The sequence below is a fragment of the Camelus ferus genome, chromosome 20 (assembly GCF_009834535.1).
Source record: "Camelus ferus isolate YT-003-E chromosome 20, BCGSAC_Cfer_1.0, whole genome shotgun sequence".
Classification (NCBI taxonomy): domain Eukaryota; kingdom Metazoa; phylum Chordata; class Mammalia; order Artiodactyla; family Camelidae; genus Camelus; species Camelus ferus.
In genome coordinates, this window is record NC_045715.1 from 6671011 (window position 1) to 6692708 (window position 21698).

General features: G+C 40.4%; 1 protein-coding gene across 1 annotated transcript in view; it reads right to left on the minus strand.

The window, feature by feature from the left end:
• Positions 1–21382, minus strand: part of OFCC1 (orofacial cleft 1 candidate 1) — a 247041-nt gene extending 225659 nt beyond the window's left edge. The window contains exons 1-3 of the mRNA XM_032462476.1: positions 21214–21382; positions 13790–13877; positions 2326–2384 (exon numbers count right to left, since the gene is read on the minus strand). Of these exons, the coding sequence (XP_032318367.1) occupies positions 2326–2337 (12 nt within the window). The 5' untranslated portion in view covers positions 2338–2384; positions 13790–13877; positions 21214–21382. The remainder of the gene's footprint in view (positions 1–2325; positions 2385–13789; positions 13878–21213) is intronic.
• Between the last annotated feature and the right edge of the window lie 316 nt (positions 21383–21698).

Below are 21698 nucleotides of genomic sequence, written 5' to 3' on the forward strand. Positions count from 1 at the left end.
GTCACAGACTTCTAGAAGCCAGCTCTGGAACAACAGACTCAGGGTCCCTTTTCAGACACGCGTACCTTACACTCCTACCCATCCTGGCGTGGCACGTCTCTTCCATGAAATGAATTTAGGTGTTCCTAACACGAACAACTGTTGTTTTGGTTTGTTTCCACAGACTAGCTCAGCAGTCATCGTGGTGGGGAAGAGGGGGTGGCGGTGATTGTTTTTGTTGTTTCACTGCTCTGGGGCTTTGCTTGGATCAGCCAAAAAAAAAAAAAAAAAAAAAAAGACAGGGATAGAAATACTGTCAATCTGGTCCACCTCCAGGAAGCCAATCATGCCTGAATTGCTGGGAGGAGTGCAGCGACGGCCAACAGGAACAGGTATGATGGCTTCCGCTCTCGCTCACTTCCGCCATCGTGCTGCCTTCACGATAAAGCAGAGTACGGTTCTGAAGCAACATCATCCCAATAATAAAAGGTAGGGGGTGTGATTGAAGCCCGTTTCCCTGGCAAGTGGCATAAAGGTAATATTTAGTATTCACTACACTGAATTCTCCTAGCCAGCTGGTGTGTCCCTGTTAGGACGTTCATTTATGCAGCTCGAGCTGGAACTCTTTTTGTTCTCCCAGTCCATTACTTTGTCGATTTAAGGGATAACAGCCAAAGTGAAACAGCTTGCAATTTGCACCTGTCGGCTCTAAGCATTCCGTGTTAGATTACGTGGAGAGCAAACTCTTCACTGCTAATGAGAATGCGCCTGCGTGGGGCTGAATGCACTTTTTTTGGAGGGTGGGGGAGCTACAGGATACTGCAGTGTTTTTTTTTTTTTCTTTTGTAAATGATCTGATAAGGACCTCTCTAGTCTCATCTCTTAAGAGTTCCTGGAGTAAAAGCATAACAGTCAATAATATAGTTAAAGTTGGACATTATTTTTTAAAAGATTAAATATCACTTAACGAAGAACTGAATTAATATTCAGCCTGAGTTGCCTCAGATGAGAAAGAAAAAATTTAAATGCTAAATGATGCCCAAGTTGTTGTAAGCATAAAATACCTATAAGAGACCTTTTATTTGTAAAACTGGCCATGAGAAAAAAGAGATGAAAACATTTTAGACGTGTTTCCAAAATGGGACTAGTTTTGGAAAAAATGTCAAGTGCTTGAAAGTAAACCCAAAGTCCTCTACTTTGATTGCCTTTGAAAATCAAAGAACTGAATTGAAAATAAAAATTCAAGTGGATAACTTCGAAATCAGATACAGACATAAATATATTTATCTAACTCATCACCATGTGAATCACAGAATAAATTTGCAGCAAATGCCAAAATGTCATCATATAGGATTCTCTCCCACCTTTTCTAGAAGTTTTCTGCATCCCCCTTAGCAGTGACTGTTTTGAGGAATTATATCAGTGGGCTAGCATCTATTTTTAAAGATTTAAACTCATTGCCATGAAAGAACTTTAATTATGGCTTACAGTGCTTTTCCAAACCTTATGTATTTTTTAAAAATCATTACAATAATGTTTGAATAATTTTACAAAATATCCTTGAAGATGATCCAAAATTTAGTGAATTATATTTATATATGTACAATATATATATTCTGTTAATCAAATGGCCCGGGCTACATTTGGATTCCAAAAATTTCTCACATTGCTACTTCCTGTTGAAATCACGATGGCAGGTTAAATGAAGTTGAGGTGGTCACAAACGTGGTCTCACTGGTAATTAGTACAGTTTAATGTGGTTGTTGCCTCTATCCCGCCTGACAGCGTTCCAGCTTGTCAGGGATGGACCCTTTCAGCACAGCTTCGGGAGCTCTGCCAGCCATCGCCGGGTCTGGTTGGGTCAAAGGGTTGAGCCATGTGTAATTCAGAACAGAGGAGGTCCCACGGTCACTCCACAAAAACAATTACACTACTTATTTCACTCGAGCCCTTGCCCAAAACTCACAAGCCTCACAGTTTCAGTGCAGTCAATCTAATTCTGCCCCTGGGCGATCAGCCACATGAAAATATGTGCTGCTGTGTTTATAAATCTAATCAAAAATAGAAACATGGACAGGCACAATGAAGCCCTACTATGGGTCATGGGAATCCTTGGAAATTCTGAAGGCACTTTTGTTTATCTTCCAGAGACTCTCTTTAGCTGTTACATTGTCTGCTACACCCGTTAATCATCCTCTTTACTCATGAGTGCTACAAAAAGGACTAAATTTCTACTCACTTCTCTACTTTCCCTCCACAATAACATTATGAAAAGTAAAGCTTAAAAGGCTGCTTTTAAAGGAAAAATAAAAATCAAAGAAGGGGCTCCTGTTATATCAATCTTACCTTTCTCTCCATGTTCTCGGCTCCTTGCCCTTGGCAATGCAGATTTAAAGCAAGTTCCCCTAAAAAAGAAAAATAATATTTGAAAACTAAAATGAATTGGTCCCACCTGAAGATATTTTAAGCAATTTGGAGTTGGAAAGCTAGCGCTGTGATGCTTCCTGACGGTCCCCCCAGAATCTCAGTGTGAAGTCAACAGGGTTTGCTTTGGTGTCTTGTTTTTATTGTTATTGTTCTTGTTTGTGTAGCCAGATTCCTCATAAACGGAGAGTTGTCAAATATTCACAAACTCTTTTTCAAAGGTAATCTCTAGGAAACATTCAGACTTCATCTAGACAGCGTAAACTTCCTGGTTTTATGCCAAGAAGGTGGCCAATACAGACTGTGCTGAAGTTATGATGAAAACTTGCTTTCACATGCTTCCAGTAGCTTTTATATTTATCTTTTTAAAAATTAGAAGAGGGTTATGCAACTGGCATAAGTCAATAGTATCTGATAAAGTCAATGATAAATATGTGTACTCAGGGACCACGCAGATTAAATCCTGAGAACATTATCCAGCAATGACATGGAATACACACATTTCATGAAAGGAAATGTGTTTGTAGCACTCATAAAATTCCTTAGAGTTGTGCAATAAATTATCAGATTCAGTCTGTAAGCTATTCCATTTGATACTATTTCAATTGATAAAAACATTACCCTGAAAATACAGTCTGGGGCCAGATGATTATAATAAATGGGAAATTTCAAAAATGAGCGATAGTCCCAGCATTTATTAGATTACTGTAAACATCCACCAAAGGAGCTTTTTAAACTTGGAATTTGCCCTTTTGAAATGGTTATCAGTATTTGGCAGTAAAACAAAGTACATCATGTATGAATGATACATGTGACACATTTTTTTTTTTTATTCAGAGCTCTCAATCATAGTTTTAAACATCCCTTCACAAAGCACATGTGAGCTCTTACATAGCCATCAATGTTGCAAGGTGAAAGATGTTAGCCCTTCTAGTGGTCATTTTAAAACTCTTACTTGTTTATGCAAAAGTAACAAAAGATTAAAAGATTATACTACTTCCTAAAATAAGGGAAATACATGTAAAATTATTTAAAAGAAAAAATTGACACAAAATGAGAAAATTTTAACCAAGTAACAGAAATTGAACTTTGACTTGTCTTGCCCACAACACAGTGACTGAAGAAGGACTCAAAAGCATCTACTTCTGGGAACAAATGTGCAGTAGAAATCTGCTTTTTGTTCCTTGAATTTGTATTAATCTAATAGTTAATATCTGTCTTCAAAATGTTTGTAATTTGTAAAATGGCTCATGTTATTCTCATCATAAATTTATTTGGATACATAAAAATCAAAAATGTGCAAGCAAGTCAAAAAGCACAGGCTGCCTCTGTTAACATCAATATAGTGCTTAGGAGACTTCCGCAAGGCAGGCCACTTCTCTCCCTCCACAGAAGGCTGCATTTTAAACATCTTTCCGCACCAACATTCAGAATGCAACATTAATACAGTAAGACTGAATACAGCTGTGAAATCAGCTCACAATACCTTCATTCTCTCATATAAAGCACATAGTTGAATCTAGAAAGCAGCTTGATAGAACCAAGGGGTGCACCGTTTTTAAAGCAGCCCTCACCAGAGGAGAAATGAAGCCAAGTATTCCCCTGTCTCATGAGTAAAGGGTGTGGCGGAGGCACCCTCCCGGCTTGGAGTCAATGGGAGCTTAGATCAAGTGTTATTTGCAATCAGTAATCTCAGTCTCCAAGTTTCGATGAGGTAGAATTTGGGGTTTGTAGTCAGATGCCTTACAGCTGGGAGACAGCCCGCAGGACAGAGGCATAAAGAACAGGTCACCCACCTGGGGGGCCAGAGGAGTATGAGGGAGCATGTGACCTGGCTGTAGGGCATAAAAAGATGGAGGCAAGGTGTCGGTTCTGGTCTAAACATTGGTACCTGAATGTGTGTCCCCTGTGCAATTCGTGGGAATTTAATTCAAAGACCTCCAAAGTGGGAAAGAACTGTTAAAAAGTCAAAAATGACCCAAGTGCTAAGAGCTGTGGCACGCGGATGAAGAAACTAGTTGTGAGACCAGTTTCAGAGGCCAGAGATGCCAAATTCGAAAGATTCATGGGCAGCAGAATGAAACTCTGAGAACCGGCAGGATGAGGAGTCAAATAGGAAAAGATGGATGGGGAAAAAAAATGATGAGCAGAGAGGGGAGATGAAAATGAAGCTAAGTTCATAGGACAAGGAGAGTCTGGCAGCTAATAATAATTTCTGTAAGTTAATGATCAATGAACAGTCATCACAGCCCGTAAAACACCTATCACTTGTGTGATTAACTCCAAAATACGGAGCCAGTTAGAGAGCTGATGTATTTGCTAAACTCTCTGTATGACCTATATTGTCAAGAAAGCCCAAAGTAGCTTCCTTTACAAAAGAAAAGGAAAACCACAGTTATAAATACTATCAACTTACCCAAAACTCTTGACTTAATGGACTAATGGCTGCCATTACAAAACTTTTACAAATTTGGACCTCAGGGGTAGCATGTTTGTTGAAATTCAAGCAGCCTACGATAGAAATCACGTTTTAAAAGCCGGTCTCAAACTTGCAAGCAGGTTGGTAACTGCAGTATAACCTGCCTGCAAGAAACCTGTTGACCATATTCTGTCAGGCCCAGGTTAATAATCACCTGCTAATTTCTATAGTCATTTTTTTTTTTTCGTTTGTTTCAGGGCTGATCTTAAAATGGCTTTCACTGAAATTGTTGACCTTGTATTGCAAATTAAATCCTGGCATTGCCAAATCTCTGACAACTGGTTCATTGCTTCCAGAGAAGGGAATTAGCATGGCTACAGCTGTCATTCCATTGCATTTTTCTTCTCAAGCAGACCAGCAAGGGCAAAGATGGTGTTAGACAGAGGTCGCAAGCCAGATTCTGTCTGCAGACATGTTTTGTTTGACCTCCACAGTGATTTAAAACACACTGAGCCAATATTTAGAAATAAGAAAATTGCAGTAAAAATCTGACTTCTGGATTCTCTTGGAAAATTTTAAAATTTGGCCGCATCAGTGGTGCATGGCAGTAGCGTGCTCTTGAGGCAGTGCCCTTCAGGTCTGCAGTCCCCACTCCCCCTTTTGCAGACCACAAACCAAAACGGAAGCTCCAGAAAGATGAGGCTTGTTTATTTCACTGCCGCATCCTCAGAACCCAGAATACAGCCTGGCACGTAGTGGGTGTCTGACAAATATATAATGGGGAATGAAATGCTCTCAGGAGCAGGCAGGTAACTTTAATAGGCGACTTTAAAACAGTAGGCAGTGCCCAGGCACTGTCATAATCTATGCCTCAGAAATGTGCAGGTCAGATAAACTCTGCTAGTCCTCAGGCAGAGAGAGAGAGAGAGAGAGAACCCACATATCATTCTGCTTGCACTGCTGTTTTTCTTATAAAGAAACATTTCTCTGTATCCCTGCCATTATCAAAAGTAGGGCCACAAGTGTCAAGGAAAATGAGAGTGATCACAGACTGAGCACACTTCACTCATTTATATTTCCTGCCTGGCCCCTAAGGCATCTGAATTTGACATCTCTGGGAAAGAGATGAGAGTAGACTGATACCCATGATGACAAACTGCTCGACCAATACTCCTCCCTCCTTCTGCCCAGTCATTTCCTGTACGAAGTCTAAATCTGTATTAGAGAATAAATGAAAGGGGGAATATAAAACCTACCTTGGCAGTCACCAGTGAAACTTAACACACTATCACTTAAATAAAGACTCTGAATAACACGGTGGAATAAACTCGTGTGTACAGCTGGGAAGACATTGGTTCAAATCTCTTGCACATGGGGAAGTTGCTTAACCTCTAAGTCTTTTTTATAGTTTCTCTGCATAATCATTACAAAAATTTAAAAATTAAAAATATCAAACTTCGAGCTTCCTCTTAGGGTATAAAAAGCTGGAAAAAGTGTTCTTCCCAAACATAAAGCAAAAAAAAAAAAAAAAAAAAAAAACCAAATCCTGAATGTCTGCAAATTTACAACTTTTATTAAACCCACCAGGGAGCTGAAGTCACAGCATAACCAACTAACCCAAAGTCTAAGGAAAGAAAGCTGCCTCTAAGGAGTAACAGGATGCAAGCACTTGCTTACCACAGCAGACATGAAGCCCCTTAGAAGCCAGAAAGGAGGATGTGATCTGGTATGAGCATATAGAACTTGTGGGATCTTCAAACACAAAGGTAATTCACAGACGTTCACAGACTCTTCTCCACGGACCCCCTGGGTTATCAGAAGAAAACTGGGAGCGAGGTGAGAGTTCTGAGCAGCTGTTCTGAACAGGGAGCAATTATACCTCCGAGAGGACATCTGGCAACATCTGGAGACGTTTTTGATTGCCACACCTGGAGGGACGCTACTAGCACGCGGTGGGTAGAGGCCAGGAACACGGCTAAACATTTTGCAACACACAGACTAGCACCCTACCACAAAGAACTGTCCAATCCAAAGTGTCAATGATGCTGCTGCTGAGAATCACTGGTCCGGAGGAAACCTCCCTTGTGATGGAACAGGGCTACTGCAGAAAAACACAAAGTCCCGCCTGGATACTCCAACTTTATCTCTCCTTAGGAACAAGAGGCTTCATTTTCTGAGGAATGGCAGTAACTCCTGTTGCCCCCCAGCCAAGGGTAAGACCCACTGCAGCTGGGAGAAGAAAACACAAAAATACCCGCTAGCCCTGGAGCAGGGGCAGGAAAACACCCTGGGCCAAACTACTGGAAGCCTTCTACTTAAGAAAGAGGGGCAGGATCTGAGATGGCCCCACCCTTGGGACCCAGAGACACAGGTCCTTCCTAAGAGGAAAACCTGCTCAGCCTACCATCAGGCTACCAGGCAGTGAGCAGCAAGTCACATCAGTGTAGAGGTGGGACAGAAGAAAGGCTGCAGAGAGTGGACACTCCCTCAAGTGCAGTCACCATGGAAAGACTTAAACTTGAGGCCTGACCATACACTGAGGAAACTTCGCCAAAAACCAGCCATTATTCTAAGCATAGATTAAGACTAGAGGAGTTTAAGCCCGTGGAGCACTGCTGACCATGACAACAGCAAAAACCAAGCCCAGCTCAAGTGCTGGCTAGACTGACCAAACCTCCTACATGGAAAACTAGCAAAGTAAAAGATATGCCATTTCTGGGCGTGAATAATATATACCTCAGTCTCTACTGTCATACTCAAGATGACCAGCTTTTAAACAATGTTAGGTGATGAATAAAGAAGCAAGGAAAACAAACAAGACACGCTATCAGGAAGATAAAGCAGTCAGTAGAGACAGAGTCAGATCTGACCCAGATGTCAGAACTACCAGAGAGAATTTTAAACAATGCAACTAGATAAATTGATGTCATCAAGATGACAACATAGGTGATTCCTGACTTCAGTCCCCCTCACAAAAAGAACTAGCAGCTACCCATAAACAGGACACCACTGTGAAAATCCCAGAACCCAGTGGGTGAGGCTGAAGCTGAAGGACACCCCTGGACAACAGAGACTGAGAAGGACAAGGGTTACGAGGAGTGGTTTCAGACTGCATTGACCCTCCCCCAGGCCGAGGCTTAACCAAGAGGGCTCCTCTGGACCTGGAGATCCTGGAGATGAGGGAGGCAAAAAAGGACTAAATGGGGCCTCCCCAGGTTCCTGCTGACCAGGAGGCTGCGCACATGTGCTGGGAAGACTCCAGAGGACCCCAGCTATCTGCACATTCCCCGCTGACATGGATGTTATGCAGATCTGTGGGAAAGACCCAGAAGGACCTGGCAGAAGGTAAATCCGTGAACATTTGAAAACTGAATTTTGAATGTGTTCCCAGCCCCAAACACAGATCCACCAGCAGAGGAGAGAAATCTTACAGACTCAAGGTGTCTGTGGACAATCATTGGTTGACCACCATGCTATGCAGACATGGAAGAGCTTTTATAAAGCCAAGCTAAAACTGTTTATTATAGTTTTTAAAAGCAGAGCAGACACAGCAGCAGCCACACATCACAGGAAAAACAGATTCAACTGATTAAGTTCAGGCAAGTTCCTAAAAACAAAGCAAATGAAAACAAGCAAAACAACAACAAAATAAAAAGGCAGTGGTAATAATCCTCAAGGCAAAAACTCAAAATCGTATTTGCTACACTACATTATCTGAGATTCAGGTTTTCAACAAAAATTTATAGGACAGCAAAGAAACAGAAAAATGTGACCTATATTCAGGAAAATAAGCTGTCAACAAAAATTAACTCCAAGTGGGCAAGGAGGTTATATTTTGTAGACGAAGATTTCAAAGCATTATAAAATGCTCAAAGAAGTCAAGGGAACCACGGTTAAAGAAAGAAAGGAAAATATATGAATAGACTCAAATACAAGAAACCTCAGAACAAAGAAAGAAACTATAAAAACAGTGAAATGGAAATTCCAGAATTAAAAGACACAATGACTACAATGGAAAATACCCTAAATGGACTCAGCAGCTGATATGAGGTAGTTAGAGGAAGAATCAAGACTACTGAAGATAGCGCAATAAAAATTATCCAATTTAAAGACGAGAATGGAAAAATGTGGGAGAAAATGAACAGAGACGCAGAGACCTATGGGATGTCAAGCACAGCACCGCACACGTAATGAGAGTGCCTGGAGGAGGTGAGAAATAGGACAGGGTGGAGGAAATAGCTGGGAAAAACAGCAGCCTAAGAGCAGAGCGTTAAATATATGAAGCTAAATTGACAGCAGAAGAAGAAATAAACAATTCAACAACATAATTGGAGATTTTAATATCTCACTCTCAAATGACAGGACAACTAGAAAGAAAATCAAAGGGGATATAGAAGAAGAATTCTACTAACCACCTTGACCTACCTGAGTTTTATGAGAACATCTAACCCAACGACAGCAGAATAAACATCCCTTAAGTGCACATGGAACATTCTCCACAATATACCATTTGCTAGGCCATAAAAAAGTATCAATAGACTTAAAGAATTAAAATAATTAAAAGTATGTTCTCTGACATCAAGTGAATTAAATTAGAAATCAGAAATGACAAAAATTGAAAATCCATAAATATTTGAAAATGAAACAACCCACTCTAAATAGCCCATGGTTCAAAGGGAACTTAGGAAATATTTTTAACTGAACTAAAATCAAAACACAAGATATCAAAAAATTTGGCATGCAGCAAACACAGTGTTTAAAGAGAAATTTTAAAATAGCTGCATTATAAAAGGGGGTCTTAAATCACTAATCTAAATTTCACTTCAATGAACTAAAAACAAAAGCAACAAATCAAATCTGAAGCAAGAAAAAAAGGGAAACTTTACATCAGAGTGGAAATCAATGAAAAAAAAAAAGAAAAACAATAGACAAATTTATTGAAACCAAAAGTTGGTTCTTTTAAAATTATCAAGAAAATTGATAAAACTTAAATCAGACTGACCAATAAAAAAAGAGAGAAGCCATAAATTACCAGTATTAGGAGTGAAAGTGAGACACCACAACAGACCCTAATAAAAGCTTAAAAGATTGTAAGGGAATATTCTGAATGGCCTTATAGCAATCAATTAGAGAAAATGGGCAAATATCTAGAAATTACCAAACCTGGTTTAAGAAAAAAACAGAAATTTAATGTACTTAAAACAAGTAAAGAAATTAAATTAATTTAAATTAATAATTTTAAATTTTCCCATTAAAAAAAAGCCCAGGTCCAGATAGCATCAGTAGACTGAATTCGATCAAATATTCCAAGAGTATCCGTCCTGCAAAAACTCTTTCGGAAAATAAAAAAGGAAAGAACACTTGTCAATTTATTTTATGATGCCAGTTCAAAAATCTGGCATGGCGTGGCTGGGTGCTCTGCTTACACTGAAATCAAGATAGCTGGTGACATTCTCAGCTGGTTTGAGATCCTTCTTCAGGTTATTGGCTGAATCCCTGCTTCATGTAACTATCTTTCCCCTGTTCTCTGAATCTCTGATAGTTTTTTCTACATCTTGGAACATTTCCTTAACTTTGTCTTACAACTCCTTCATTGAGTCTTTTTTTTTTTTTTAATTTGCAGTTGGAAGGTACTTTAAGGTAGGAAGATATCATTTTAGGACAAAAAGATGAGGAGGCAGCCATTGAACTGTCCTCTTTCATGTGAGAATAAAGCCCCAGTGTCTACAATACCTGCCCAAGTGTTCTCAGACCATTGCTTCAAAATGTTTAAAGAATTTCCTCAGTTTTCACCTATGGGTAAATGCCTGACTTCTTCCACTCCAAGGGTTTTTAATTATTTATTTGTTTTCGCATCCCAAAAAGAACGTTGAAAAACTGCATCTTTTAGATGACTCTGGGATGACATACAAAATGGTCCACTGTAAGGTAAACACTTGCTACAAATGTAATTCCTGGTATACTGTGAATACTGAGATTTCTAAATAACCTTGTTACATCACTTTTACAGAGCCCATAAATGTATTCAATGGAATCCAAATACAATAGCATTTGATACCCTCTGTTTTCCTGTTTCACAATACATGAACTCGCTCTTCTTTCCTGTTGATAATTTGTAACATTCCTATTTCTATTTTACTTCCTTTACAGAATTTTATTGTTTTATTCTCATGTGTTATATATTTGTGCTTGAATAAATACGCATTTTGCTGAACACTCTATATTCATCTGCAAGAAAAATATGTATACACATTGAAATTATAGTTTTTTATACTCTTATATTCCTATAACGCTCTATTAACTCTTCTCTCCAATTAGTTATAATTAGTTCACGATTGAGCAAAAGTATAACTATAGTATATAACAAATATTGATACATAATTATCAAACACAAAATGTAAAACACAAACTGTAAAAATGCCCCCAAGTAAAAGGAATGGTAAAGGGCTACTCTCTTCAGTTCTACTGGACAACTGCAGGGGGCGCCATTCAACCCAAAGCCTGCTGTGAGTGGCACCCTTGAGGGAGTGTCCTGTGCAGGCATACACAGCAGCCACATGTGAGACTTTTTTGTTCATCCAGCTCATCTGTCTGTTTAGAATATCATTGACATATATTTCCACATCAACTCTATTGCTGTTTTTCTGGATATACACACTGAAACACATTGTTCACAGGAGTAAGTAAATGAAAATGGAAAGCTTTTGTTAACAATTCATGGAATCATCAAATTCTCTTTAAGAATCTATGCACTGGCTCCTCGAGGTTGGTGCCGCTGTTGTCCTAGCTGACGATGTTCAGCTCCAGGACAAGTGACTCTGGAATAACAGGGGTAGGAGAGGGGCAAGCCTGCCTTTTGAGAGGTGGTCGTGAACAGAGGAGGGGAAGGCCAATCAGCGTGTTTTTTCCAAGACCGATCAGCTTTAGAAAAATAGTACACATGGAAAATGAAATTCTGAAAATTAACTACTTTAAAACTATCTGTGCCTGCAGACCCCCGTCCCCCTTTGCATGCAAGAGTAAGTGCCGTGTGTATGTGGTGAAGGTGGTGGGGGAGAGCTGGTTTTGTTCTCAGCTTTCAAATAAACCTCGTACTTGCAATTCTCCTCTGTTCTACTGGCCAACTCCCAGGGGCTTTGCTGTGTCTGCTGGCTCCTTCTCCCTCAGCCACTTCCTCCAGGTTATTGCTTTTTTAACCCTGCTTCATCAACCTATGCTGGTTCAATTAGTTTTCATTTTTCAGAAATTTGTCAGCTCTTATTTGCAGATCCCTACCATCCTACATGCTTTTATTAATCTTTTACTAGTCTTTTAATAAAAATTCAGAGAAATGTGAGTATATACATATACACATACATATCTTGAACCAAAAACTCATAAAAAAATCTTAATAAATAGCTATTACATTCAGCAGCTAATCTAAATGGAGCACTAAAATACGTTCCACCCAGAGCAGCAAAGATCCTCTCAGTGCCTGTTCAGGGCGACCCAGCTGTCCCTCCACCCCTCAGCCTTGCCATTTTCATCATTAAAATGAACTCTGCCTAATGGTGCCCATAAAGCATACTAGTGACCTGAACTGTGATTCAAGTCTATCCTTAGGGTCAGTGAGTACAAGTCCACACCTGCTTTATCCTGGCAAGAATACATCTTTTAATTTTCCTAGCACCAAACAGAAGAAAAATTCGAAAATGCTTTTCCGAGGTGGTACCAATAGTGGGGGAAAGACTGCCTTCAGCAAGCACAAGAGTTTAGAAAACAGACCTGTTTGTTTGTTACTGACAGTATAATTAACCAATCCCTAGAATCAATTTGAGAACACTGGGATGTAAATCATGCCACATGCGCAGTTCCTGAAGCATCACTGCTAGTAATTCACAGCATACTTCAGCTGCCCCTGGCATGCATTTCTGGATTAGTGTCACATAGGGGTTCACAAGAAACAACAAGGGTTATTTGTTCATATGGTCACATTTCTATCCTTCATTTCACCTCATATTCAACTTGGCACCAGCTCTACATGTCAATAAACACATCAGTGTGGGTTCACATTTCTTCGTCAGGTATCCAGGAACAAAACATTGGTTGATTCACAAGTAAAGGGAAATGAATGTCATGAAAGATATTTCTGTTACCAAAAGAAACAAATATTACTTATTCAGCGTGCCCACTGCCTGAACGGTTCCTAAGCAGAAATGTTCTCAACCAGCACGTTAATTGCTGGGATATTCTGTATTTATTTTCAAGGCCCACGTAGCTGTGCATTCTCTCAATCATTCAACGCATGTTTCCTGGGCACCGTGTATGAAAGACACTGTTTTAAGTGAAGTGGGTTACAATGACCCCTAAGGAAATTACAGCCTAGGGAGGAAAATAACTGGTACATAAATAATGACAACTTTACACAGAAAGTCAGAACCAAAGAGATACAAAGGACACAACTAGTCATAAAGAAACTACGGAGGAATTGACCAGAGCCTGAGGTCTGTCACTGTCTTGCTGTGTGATTTTATGGAAGTCACTTGACCTCTCTGAGATCCTGTTTCCCCATTAAATGACGTACTTTATTTAAATAACTTATAAAATCTCATACCACTCTATAATTCTATAGCTGACCCAGAAGAGGGAATCTGTTCCACCACACATACCAAACAATTTGAAAGATCTGTTCTTAACAGCGAACACAGTTATTGTGTTTCAAGAGAAAAATACGCTCTTGCCCCATACTGTCAGTTCTGCAGTAACAGTTCTGCAGTGTTCTTAAAAATCATCACATTGTGCTAAATTTTGCAAAAAAAAAAAAAAAAAAGACATGATTTATAAGTAAAATGGGATTGGGGACACAACACTAAGAAAACTATCAGTGACTCAGAAAAAAAGCTAGGAACCTAATAACAGTGGCAGAGTTTCCAACATGTTCAATGGTTGAGAAAATGCATAAATATTACAATAAATATGGCACTTTACCTTGAAGAAGACTGGATGTTTGCCGTGGAAATGGGCTGGGAAGGGTTGCAGCTTGTGAAGTATCTCAAAGCGGTGGAAGGAAGGTGATCTGGAATAAGACAAAGTTGTAAGAGCAGGTGAGAGTAGATGTGCCTCAGTGACCTGAGTCCAGAGCTGGCATGAGCACCACAGTTCAGCAAGCCCCAGCGGCCTGCAGTCCGGGCATGTTTTCCTGTCTTGGAGATGAAGGTCGTCCAAGGCACGCATTTATAATAGATACTTACTTCATCAAATTTGAAAATTGGGTCCAATGTGTAGCATCCTTCTACAATTGCCTTGTGTATCACTGCTGGAAATTCTCTGGTGACTTTCTCATCTGTGCTCACAACCTGGCCCAACAGCTGAGGGCTTTGGAAACTGCAGCAAGGTTTAAAGCCACTGCACCGGTCACTAACTGGCACCAAAAGGAGCTGGATTTGGCAATTTCCATTTAAAGTCTTCAAATACAGATACTGCTTTCCTTTTGTGATTTGAACTAGAACACTTAGATTTACTGTCTGGGATGTTGAACGGGGTGGTTTTGCGAAAAAACGGCAAATGTGAAAGAATAGGAAAAGCCAACCTTCAAGGCTATTGCTACCGGGGAGATGTCTGAGGTGTGTATTTATATGTATTTTGGTCTGTGGAAGAAATGTGCATAACCAAATTCAAAATTCATGTTTTACTCAAATTATCCCCTAACTTATCATTCACATTCATGTTTCCAAAACAGATGTTTGGCAAAACGACTCTATTTTCAATGACAAATATTAAAACTTTGATGTTGGAGATACCATTTGGTTAGGTGTAGAATATTGCAAATCTCCCATAATCTCTCACAGGCGGGATTGAACACATTTAGGAAACGACTTCTATTACATGGGGAACAACCCAGGAGAGTCACGATTTTAATACAATTAGTCAGAGCATAGATAAGCATGTAAGGGCTGGGCCTGGGGGTCCTTAAAAGGAAGACTAAGGTTGGGTGTTTATCAAGGCTAATGCGACCCGAGATTGTTTTTGATGATGTTCAATGATATAGAAACATTTCCATGAAAACTTAAGTTTCCAACAAAATCTGTCCCTTTTCTTCTCTTCAATTACCTGTCAGAGAACATGGTGCTTATGTCTCTCCAAATTTTCATAAATCGAAACCAGCTTCCTCTTGATTACCCTTGTGTAAGATCTTTATGGGAATTGTTTTCCCACATTTATTATGAACATTTTAATAGAATGATAAAAACATAACAGAAGAATTTCAGAAAACAGACACAGGAAGTACTGAAGATGTCAAAACATTTTCTACAAGCACAGAAAGAATCTGTTGGGATATTTCAGGATTGCAAGAGTCAAAGGAACAGTTTAATAAGCCTAGGATTTTTCTTGACTCCTCTCTTGCACTTATGCCTCATATTCTGTCCATCAGGAAATCCTGTTGTCTCGCATATTCAAAATTCATCTACACTCTTAAAACTTCTCACTGCTTCTGCTGTTAAATCTTCTGGTCCAACCCACAGTCATCTTCCCCGCGGAACCATAAACTAGCTGGTTTCCCTTTCTTTTTCCCTCTTTTTCTTTCTCTCTCTTTCTTTCTCTTTTTTAATTGAAGTATAGTTGATTTACAATGTTGTGTTAGTTTCTGGTTACAGCAAAGTCCCTGCTTCTTTCTCGGCCCCTCCCTCTGCTATTCTCAAACCAGCGGCCATGGTTGTCCTTTTAAGCTATGCCATGGTTCCACGTTTCATTCAGGATAAAAGACAACTCATCTCCTGTCTCTCTCTCATGTCACACTGACTTTGTTGGTGTTCCTGGAACCTACCAGGCATTGTCCCACCTCTGCCCCAGGGCTTTGCTCACAGGTCACTGCCTCAGTGAGACTCACCTCGACTAGCCTATTTAAAAATTGTAAGCTACTCTTCAACACTCCCACACACGTACACACGCACACGAGTAGTTCCCTTCCATTGCTCCTTTCTATCCCCCATAGCACGTATTTCCGTCCATCATGCCACGTAGTTTACTTTTAACCATGATTACTGCCTGTCACCTCTCCCCCTCACTGGTATGCGAGCACCATGAAGGCAGGGTCTTTGTTGTCTCACTAAGGTACTGTATCAGGAACAGTAACCAGTGCTCAATAAATCCCCAGTGAATACGCCATTTTCAGATGAATGGAAATAGATAGGAGGAAGAAGCTGGCTGACTGTCCTCCATGAGTGAGAAAACAAGAAATAAAGAGAAGTGTAAAAAAAGGAAAATAGTAACAAAATAAGGAAACACTTTTTTGGAGTAAGGGAGAACAAAACTACTAGAATAAGCTACCTGCAGGAAACTTCTTTTGATCGACCAGGTGCTTTCTGAGAGAGAAAAAGGCTTCATTGGCTAGGAATCAGTAGGAAAAAAACAGAAACAAACAAACAAACAAACCCCACAGGAAGTATGGGGTAAAATCCCAATTTCTGTTCTCAATGAAAATTAAGACTTTGGCCACATATTTCTACAGAGAGATCTCTGCCACTCACTTGCTCCTCTCCTTCTCCAAAAGGATCTCACTCACTCAGTGGAATACAACTTTACAACATAAGGGTGTCCATCATTTCTGTCAGGGTGGGGCTTAACAGTGTCTATGGCATTACATTTTAAGCTATGAATACTTGAAAATAGCCTCTCCCAATAAGCTAAATGGAAAGTTCAAGTGCTTTGATTACTTACCAATTTTAGGGTGAGAGGGGAGATCATATTTCCTGTTGCATGGAAATAAAATAACAAAAAAACTCCTTTGTTTTCATATACTTAGGAAGGTCCCTATTTAAGATTCCAGAGATACATGCAAATATTTTAGCTGTTCACAAAGAAAAAACCCAAAAAAACAAAACTAGTTTTATGTTAGGAGCCATTTTGTAGGTTTAAAAGGAGAAATTCTATATAAATTGTTATCAGTCTGGTGATGAATAGACCTCAGACGACAGAAAGATAAATTAATACCATCAATTATCATCTAAATTGCCGCTTCACACTTAAGCATTGTAAGTAACCAAATGAAAATTTAAGACAAACAAAATGAATTTTCAAAATTATATATGGCTTTTTTTTCAAGTGAGATTAATGTAGAAATTCAGATGTAGAAATGTAAATAATCATAAATAGGGCAATCTGAATAATTCTACCAAACCAACAATTCCTTTATAATAAAAGAACTTTTTAATCAGTAATTTGCAGGTTATTTCTTTAGATTTCAAATAATCTTGGTCAGTATAAAAGCAATCCTAAATTTCTTCAAAAATCAAAGTTGTATCTAAGTAAGAAAACAAAATCATATTTTGAAAAATGTATAAAATAAAAGTCTGATTGTTATTATTTTAATAAAGAGAGAACTCTCAATTTAGAGATATAATTCAAAAACAATTTCAAATGTATTTTTTCATAATTTTTACATTTTAAATATTTATAGGTAGAGAACAGGTGAAGGAATAGCACAATAAACACCTTTATTCCCTTCCCCTAGATAGAAAAACTGTTATTTTGCCATATTTGCTTTATCTCCATATATACACACCTATGTATAAATTTTTATGTATTGATGGCCACCATATTTTTGAACCTCACAATATAGTTTCCCCAAAGCAATAATCCCTTCCCCTCTTCTATGCTAGACAACCATTCGACAAATACTTGTGAGTGTCTGTTAAGTTCCTTGTGCGAATGCCACAAACAAGATTTTTCCCTGCATTTAGAGGGCTTATGATCTACTGAGTGAAGAAAAACACATAAACAAGTAGACAAACCTTAACATGTTAGCAGGTGCTCTGATAGATTTGTGTTGGAAACATCTAGAAGCAAGGAAGGGGTCAATCCAAACCAGGGAAAATAGGGAGGAGACAATATCATGGAGGAGACACAGAGAAACCTAACAGAATGGCAGCAGACTGGTTTTGCATATTTAGCCTGCAATGCACATCTTCTAATGAAGCAAGTGAGACTGACACCGTTTTGTCATTCCCTGCATCATCCTCCCTGCGTCTGCTGTTCCTTTCACCTCCCAGCTGGGTGCATTAAGGTCCGTCTGCTGTGTATAGATAGCTTCCTGATTCATGGCAAATCAAGGCAAGACAGGAAGTACAGCAATGACTACACTGTTTCAAATTAAATTCTAGATCAGTAGTTATCAAAATTTTATTCAGACAGCTCTAAAAAATACTAATACCAATAAGAGGTTCCTCTCCTAGAGATTTTGATTTCATTGGTCTGATGTAAGCTTATTCCAGAACTATAAAATGAAGTCAAGGCTTCACACCACTGATAGATCACAGTAATCGTACCACTAGTATGATTCTCCAACTTTAAAATGCATGCAGGTTGTGTGGAGATCTTGTTAAAATAAAGATTCTGGTTCTGGAGCATGGCCCGAGATTCTGTTTTTCTAACAAGCATCCAGGTGATGCTTTGCTGCTGGTCTGAGGACCCCAGTTTGAGCAGCAAGATTCTGGATCATAGCACTGACCACAACTGCTATTCCCTAAGCTGACACAATGTCTCTTCAACCTAGGGCCTAACTAGTGAGCCCACCATGCCTGTTTACCCCAAGTTGCAAGTCCTCCTTCCTCCTCCAGTTTACCTAGTCTAGTGGTACTTAAAATGCGGCCCCGAACCAGCAGTATCACTATGATCTGGAAATTAGTGAGAAATTCAAATTCTCTCAGAACTTATACCCCAGACCTATTAAATCAGAAATTCTGGAGGTGGGAGCAACCATCTGTATTTTAATATTCAAGTGATGCTGGCCTAGGCTGTTATGTTTGGGGATATTCCTTGCTTCCCTTTTCGTATTTCTGACCTTCTGCTCTAAATCAGTGATTCTACCTGATTTCATTTTGGAATCACTTAGAGAATCTTTCTAACATGCCTGTGCCCCTCCCCTAAATCTCTAGGAGAAAGTCGAGTTATGAAAATATTCTCATGAAAGCTTCCCAAGTGATTCTAAGATCCAATTCGGGTGGAGAATCATTGTCCTAACAAAATATCCAGGTGGTCTCTTGTATGGAGTCCTTTCCTTTGGCCAATCTCTATTTCTGGAATCTAACTACTCATGAACGTATTTCCTGGATTATCTACTCTTTCCCTCTCCCAATACTGTTGGCTGATTTCTGAATTCCCTTCCACGGTACTTCTCAGTGAATATTACAGGGACATGACTCAGGAACACTCAGAATCCTTTTTGCCCTTTTTGCTTAATTTAAGATTTGGTCATCTGATTCAAAAAATTTCATAAATGTATGCCTATTCATTTAACTCGTCAATTTCCAAACATTGCTTTTTTTGTTTGTTTTGACTACTTTTTAAGGCATCAAACAGCCCTCTGGCTGCTTTAGTGCAAAGGAAGGCCCCACGTGGCCTCTCACATGTTCAGCATTTCCTGACTCCTTGTCTTTCCCGTCTGGAGCCCCAGAAATAGGGCTCATATTTCAGTTCATTTCCTCCTGCCTTCTGAAGTGGAGAATTTAAGACGAGGATTTCAGGGCCACCTGAATCAGAACCACCTTGGGGGGACTGCAGGTGCCCATGCCACAGTTTATCCAAAATTCCTGAGTAGAACCCAGAGATATGCAAAACCTCCTGGATGATCTGAAACACACCGAAGTCTGGAACCCCTACTTTAAAGGCAAGTATTCCATCTAGTAGGGCAAAGGAAAGCACACGATAGGGATGGAAATACGCCGCGGGTAGTGCGCAGTTCCCTCCGGTGAAGAGGCACCAGAATGTTCCTGGAGCGTTTGGACAAATGCAGACAGTAAGGCGGGGTGAAGGGAACAGGGGAGGAGGCTAAAACAGATGCGGAGCCACCGGCGTCTCGGCACCCCACGGCCTCATCTCCTGGCACTACAGCAGGGCTACCGGGGACGTCCAGCGCGGGAAAGGCAGGGGAGGCGACCCTCGCGCTGAGACGCCCGGTCTGCGGACAACACCGAGGGCCCCCTGGGCCGGCGGGCCTCGGAGACACTGGGGTGAGTGCAGGGACCCCAGCGCAGTGCCGGGAAGGCGCCCTGAGCCCCCCGCCCAGGCCCGGGGCCGAGGTCCCTCGCCGCCCCTACCTTCGGCTTCCCGCCCGACAGCCGAGGGGCAGACAAGACCCCACAATCCCAGGCGGCCGCCGCGGCCACCAGCTCGCATGCGCAGACGCGCCGGCCGCCGTCAGAACCGGGAGCGCGCGGCGATGACGTCACTGGCCTCTGCCCAAGCACTGCTTTTCACAAGGATTCCATTGGTCTGATCAGGGGCTGTCTGTCTCGTTGCAGAGGTGCTGCTAGAATCAGGTCTTGGAGGTGGGGCCCTGTGAGAAAGTTGGTCTTCACACAGACTAGTAACCCATGGAATAGACAGGCTCCACGTCTCAAAGTCACCATCTGGCCTGGCCCCCAAATGGATCCCTGCAGGTTCCCAGTGAAATGGGCTCGGCCTTGAACATCCAGAAGCACTGATAAGTCTCGACAAGTAAAAAGGTGGGAGTACAAGCCTCTCTGACGCAGCTAAGCGTGGTCCCAATCCGCATCGAGGGGGACCACGCTTTCAGAAGCTGGGCTGGTGACACACACACACACACATACACACACAGGTACACACAGATCCAAATAAGAAGCTAAGAGCCAATTCTTTTCTTTCATTTCAAGCATAGCATTGTGTAAACTCCAAATGCTCTGCTAAATAAATCATATTGCATCAACCAGCTTTGTAGCTAAGACCTGCAGGCTTTAATTACTTTAAGGGGAAAGTCTGGTGTCCAAAGAAGTTCTCATTACAAACTGGCATTTGCTCTAGGGTGGAAGGAGGCCCAGGAATGAGGGGGTCTTGGGGTTCCTTTACCAAATCAAATCTGTACACTCCTCCTAGTGACAAGACTGGTGATCTACATAACTAATATAAGCTCACATAGAAGTAAACATGAAATGAATGCGACATTGAATATATGTGTGTTCACATATAATTAAAAAATTGTGCTCTACACTGACAATTGACACAACATTGTAAACTGACTATAACTCAATTTAAAAAAATGAATAAAATAAAAGAAGTAAATATGAAATAATTAAACAGGAAGCCTTGAACTAGGCATCGTGTGAGGAGGGGAAAAAGAGAAAAGAATTAATATTTACATCTTATGTAAACTCTCTGATATCCTCATGCAGGACACACAACACACAGGGTTATTGAATGAGAACTGTTAAGCAAAGTGAAGCAGGACACACATGACCCATTATCAAAAGATGAATGACACCAAGATTTGGGAAAACATTAAAATCTGCAGTATCTCTTGCTTAAAGGCTTCCTGTCTAGAAATTATGAAATTATACTTGCTTGCTTTTTAATGGTTGATTAGGGAATTAAGTTAAAACGAACAATAAACCCCTGACCTGAAGTTTTCTGCATCAGGAAAACAAGTTCTGTCTGGATGTCAGCGCTGATCCTTCCTTCAATGATGAGTCATGGTTGGATGTCACCAAGGGTCCACAGCTGAGGCTTCATTCTCAGTAAATCTGTACCTTCTAAATGCGGAACTTTAGCACAGAGCTTGTCTGTAGGTCATAGGCAGACATCTACAGGGCCACTATCACCACCAAGTGAGCCTGCTCAGGGGTCTTTTTTCCTTCCCAAGAAAGGAAAAATCACACATTTGCCAACAACTGATGTCAGAGTGAGTAATACTGTGTATAATAGGAATCCTGAAAGAAACACCCAAAACCCTTTGGGTTTTGTCTGTCTCATCATCTCCTGGAACTTCCATTGCATCATAATTTTCTTTTAAGTTAAGCAAGACCCAGCACATGGAGAGGAGGCAGCTGGTAATTTTACTATTGTCCCCAGATATAGCCCTTTGAGGAGGGCATTGAATGGCATC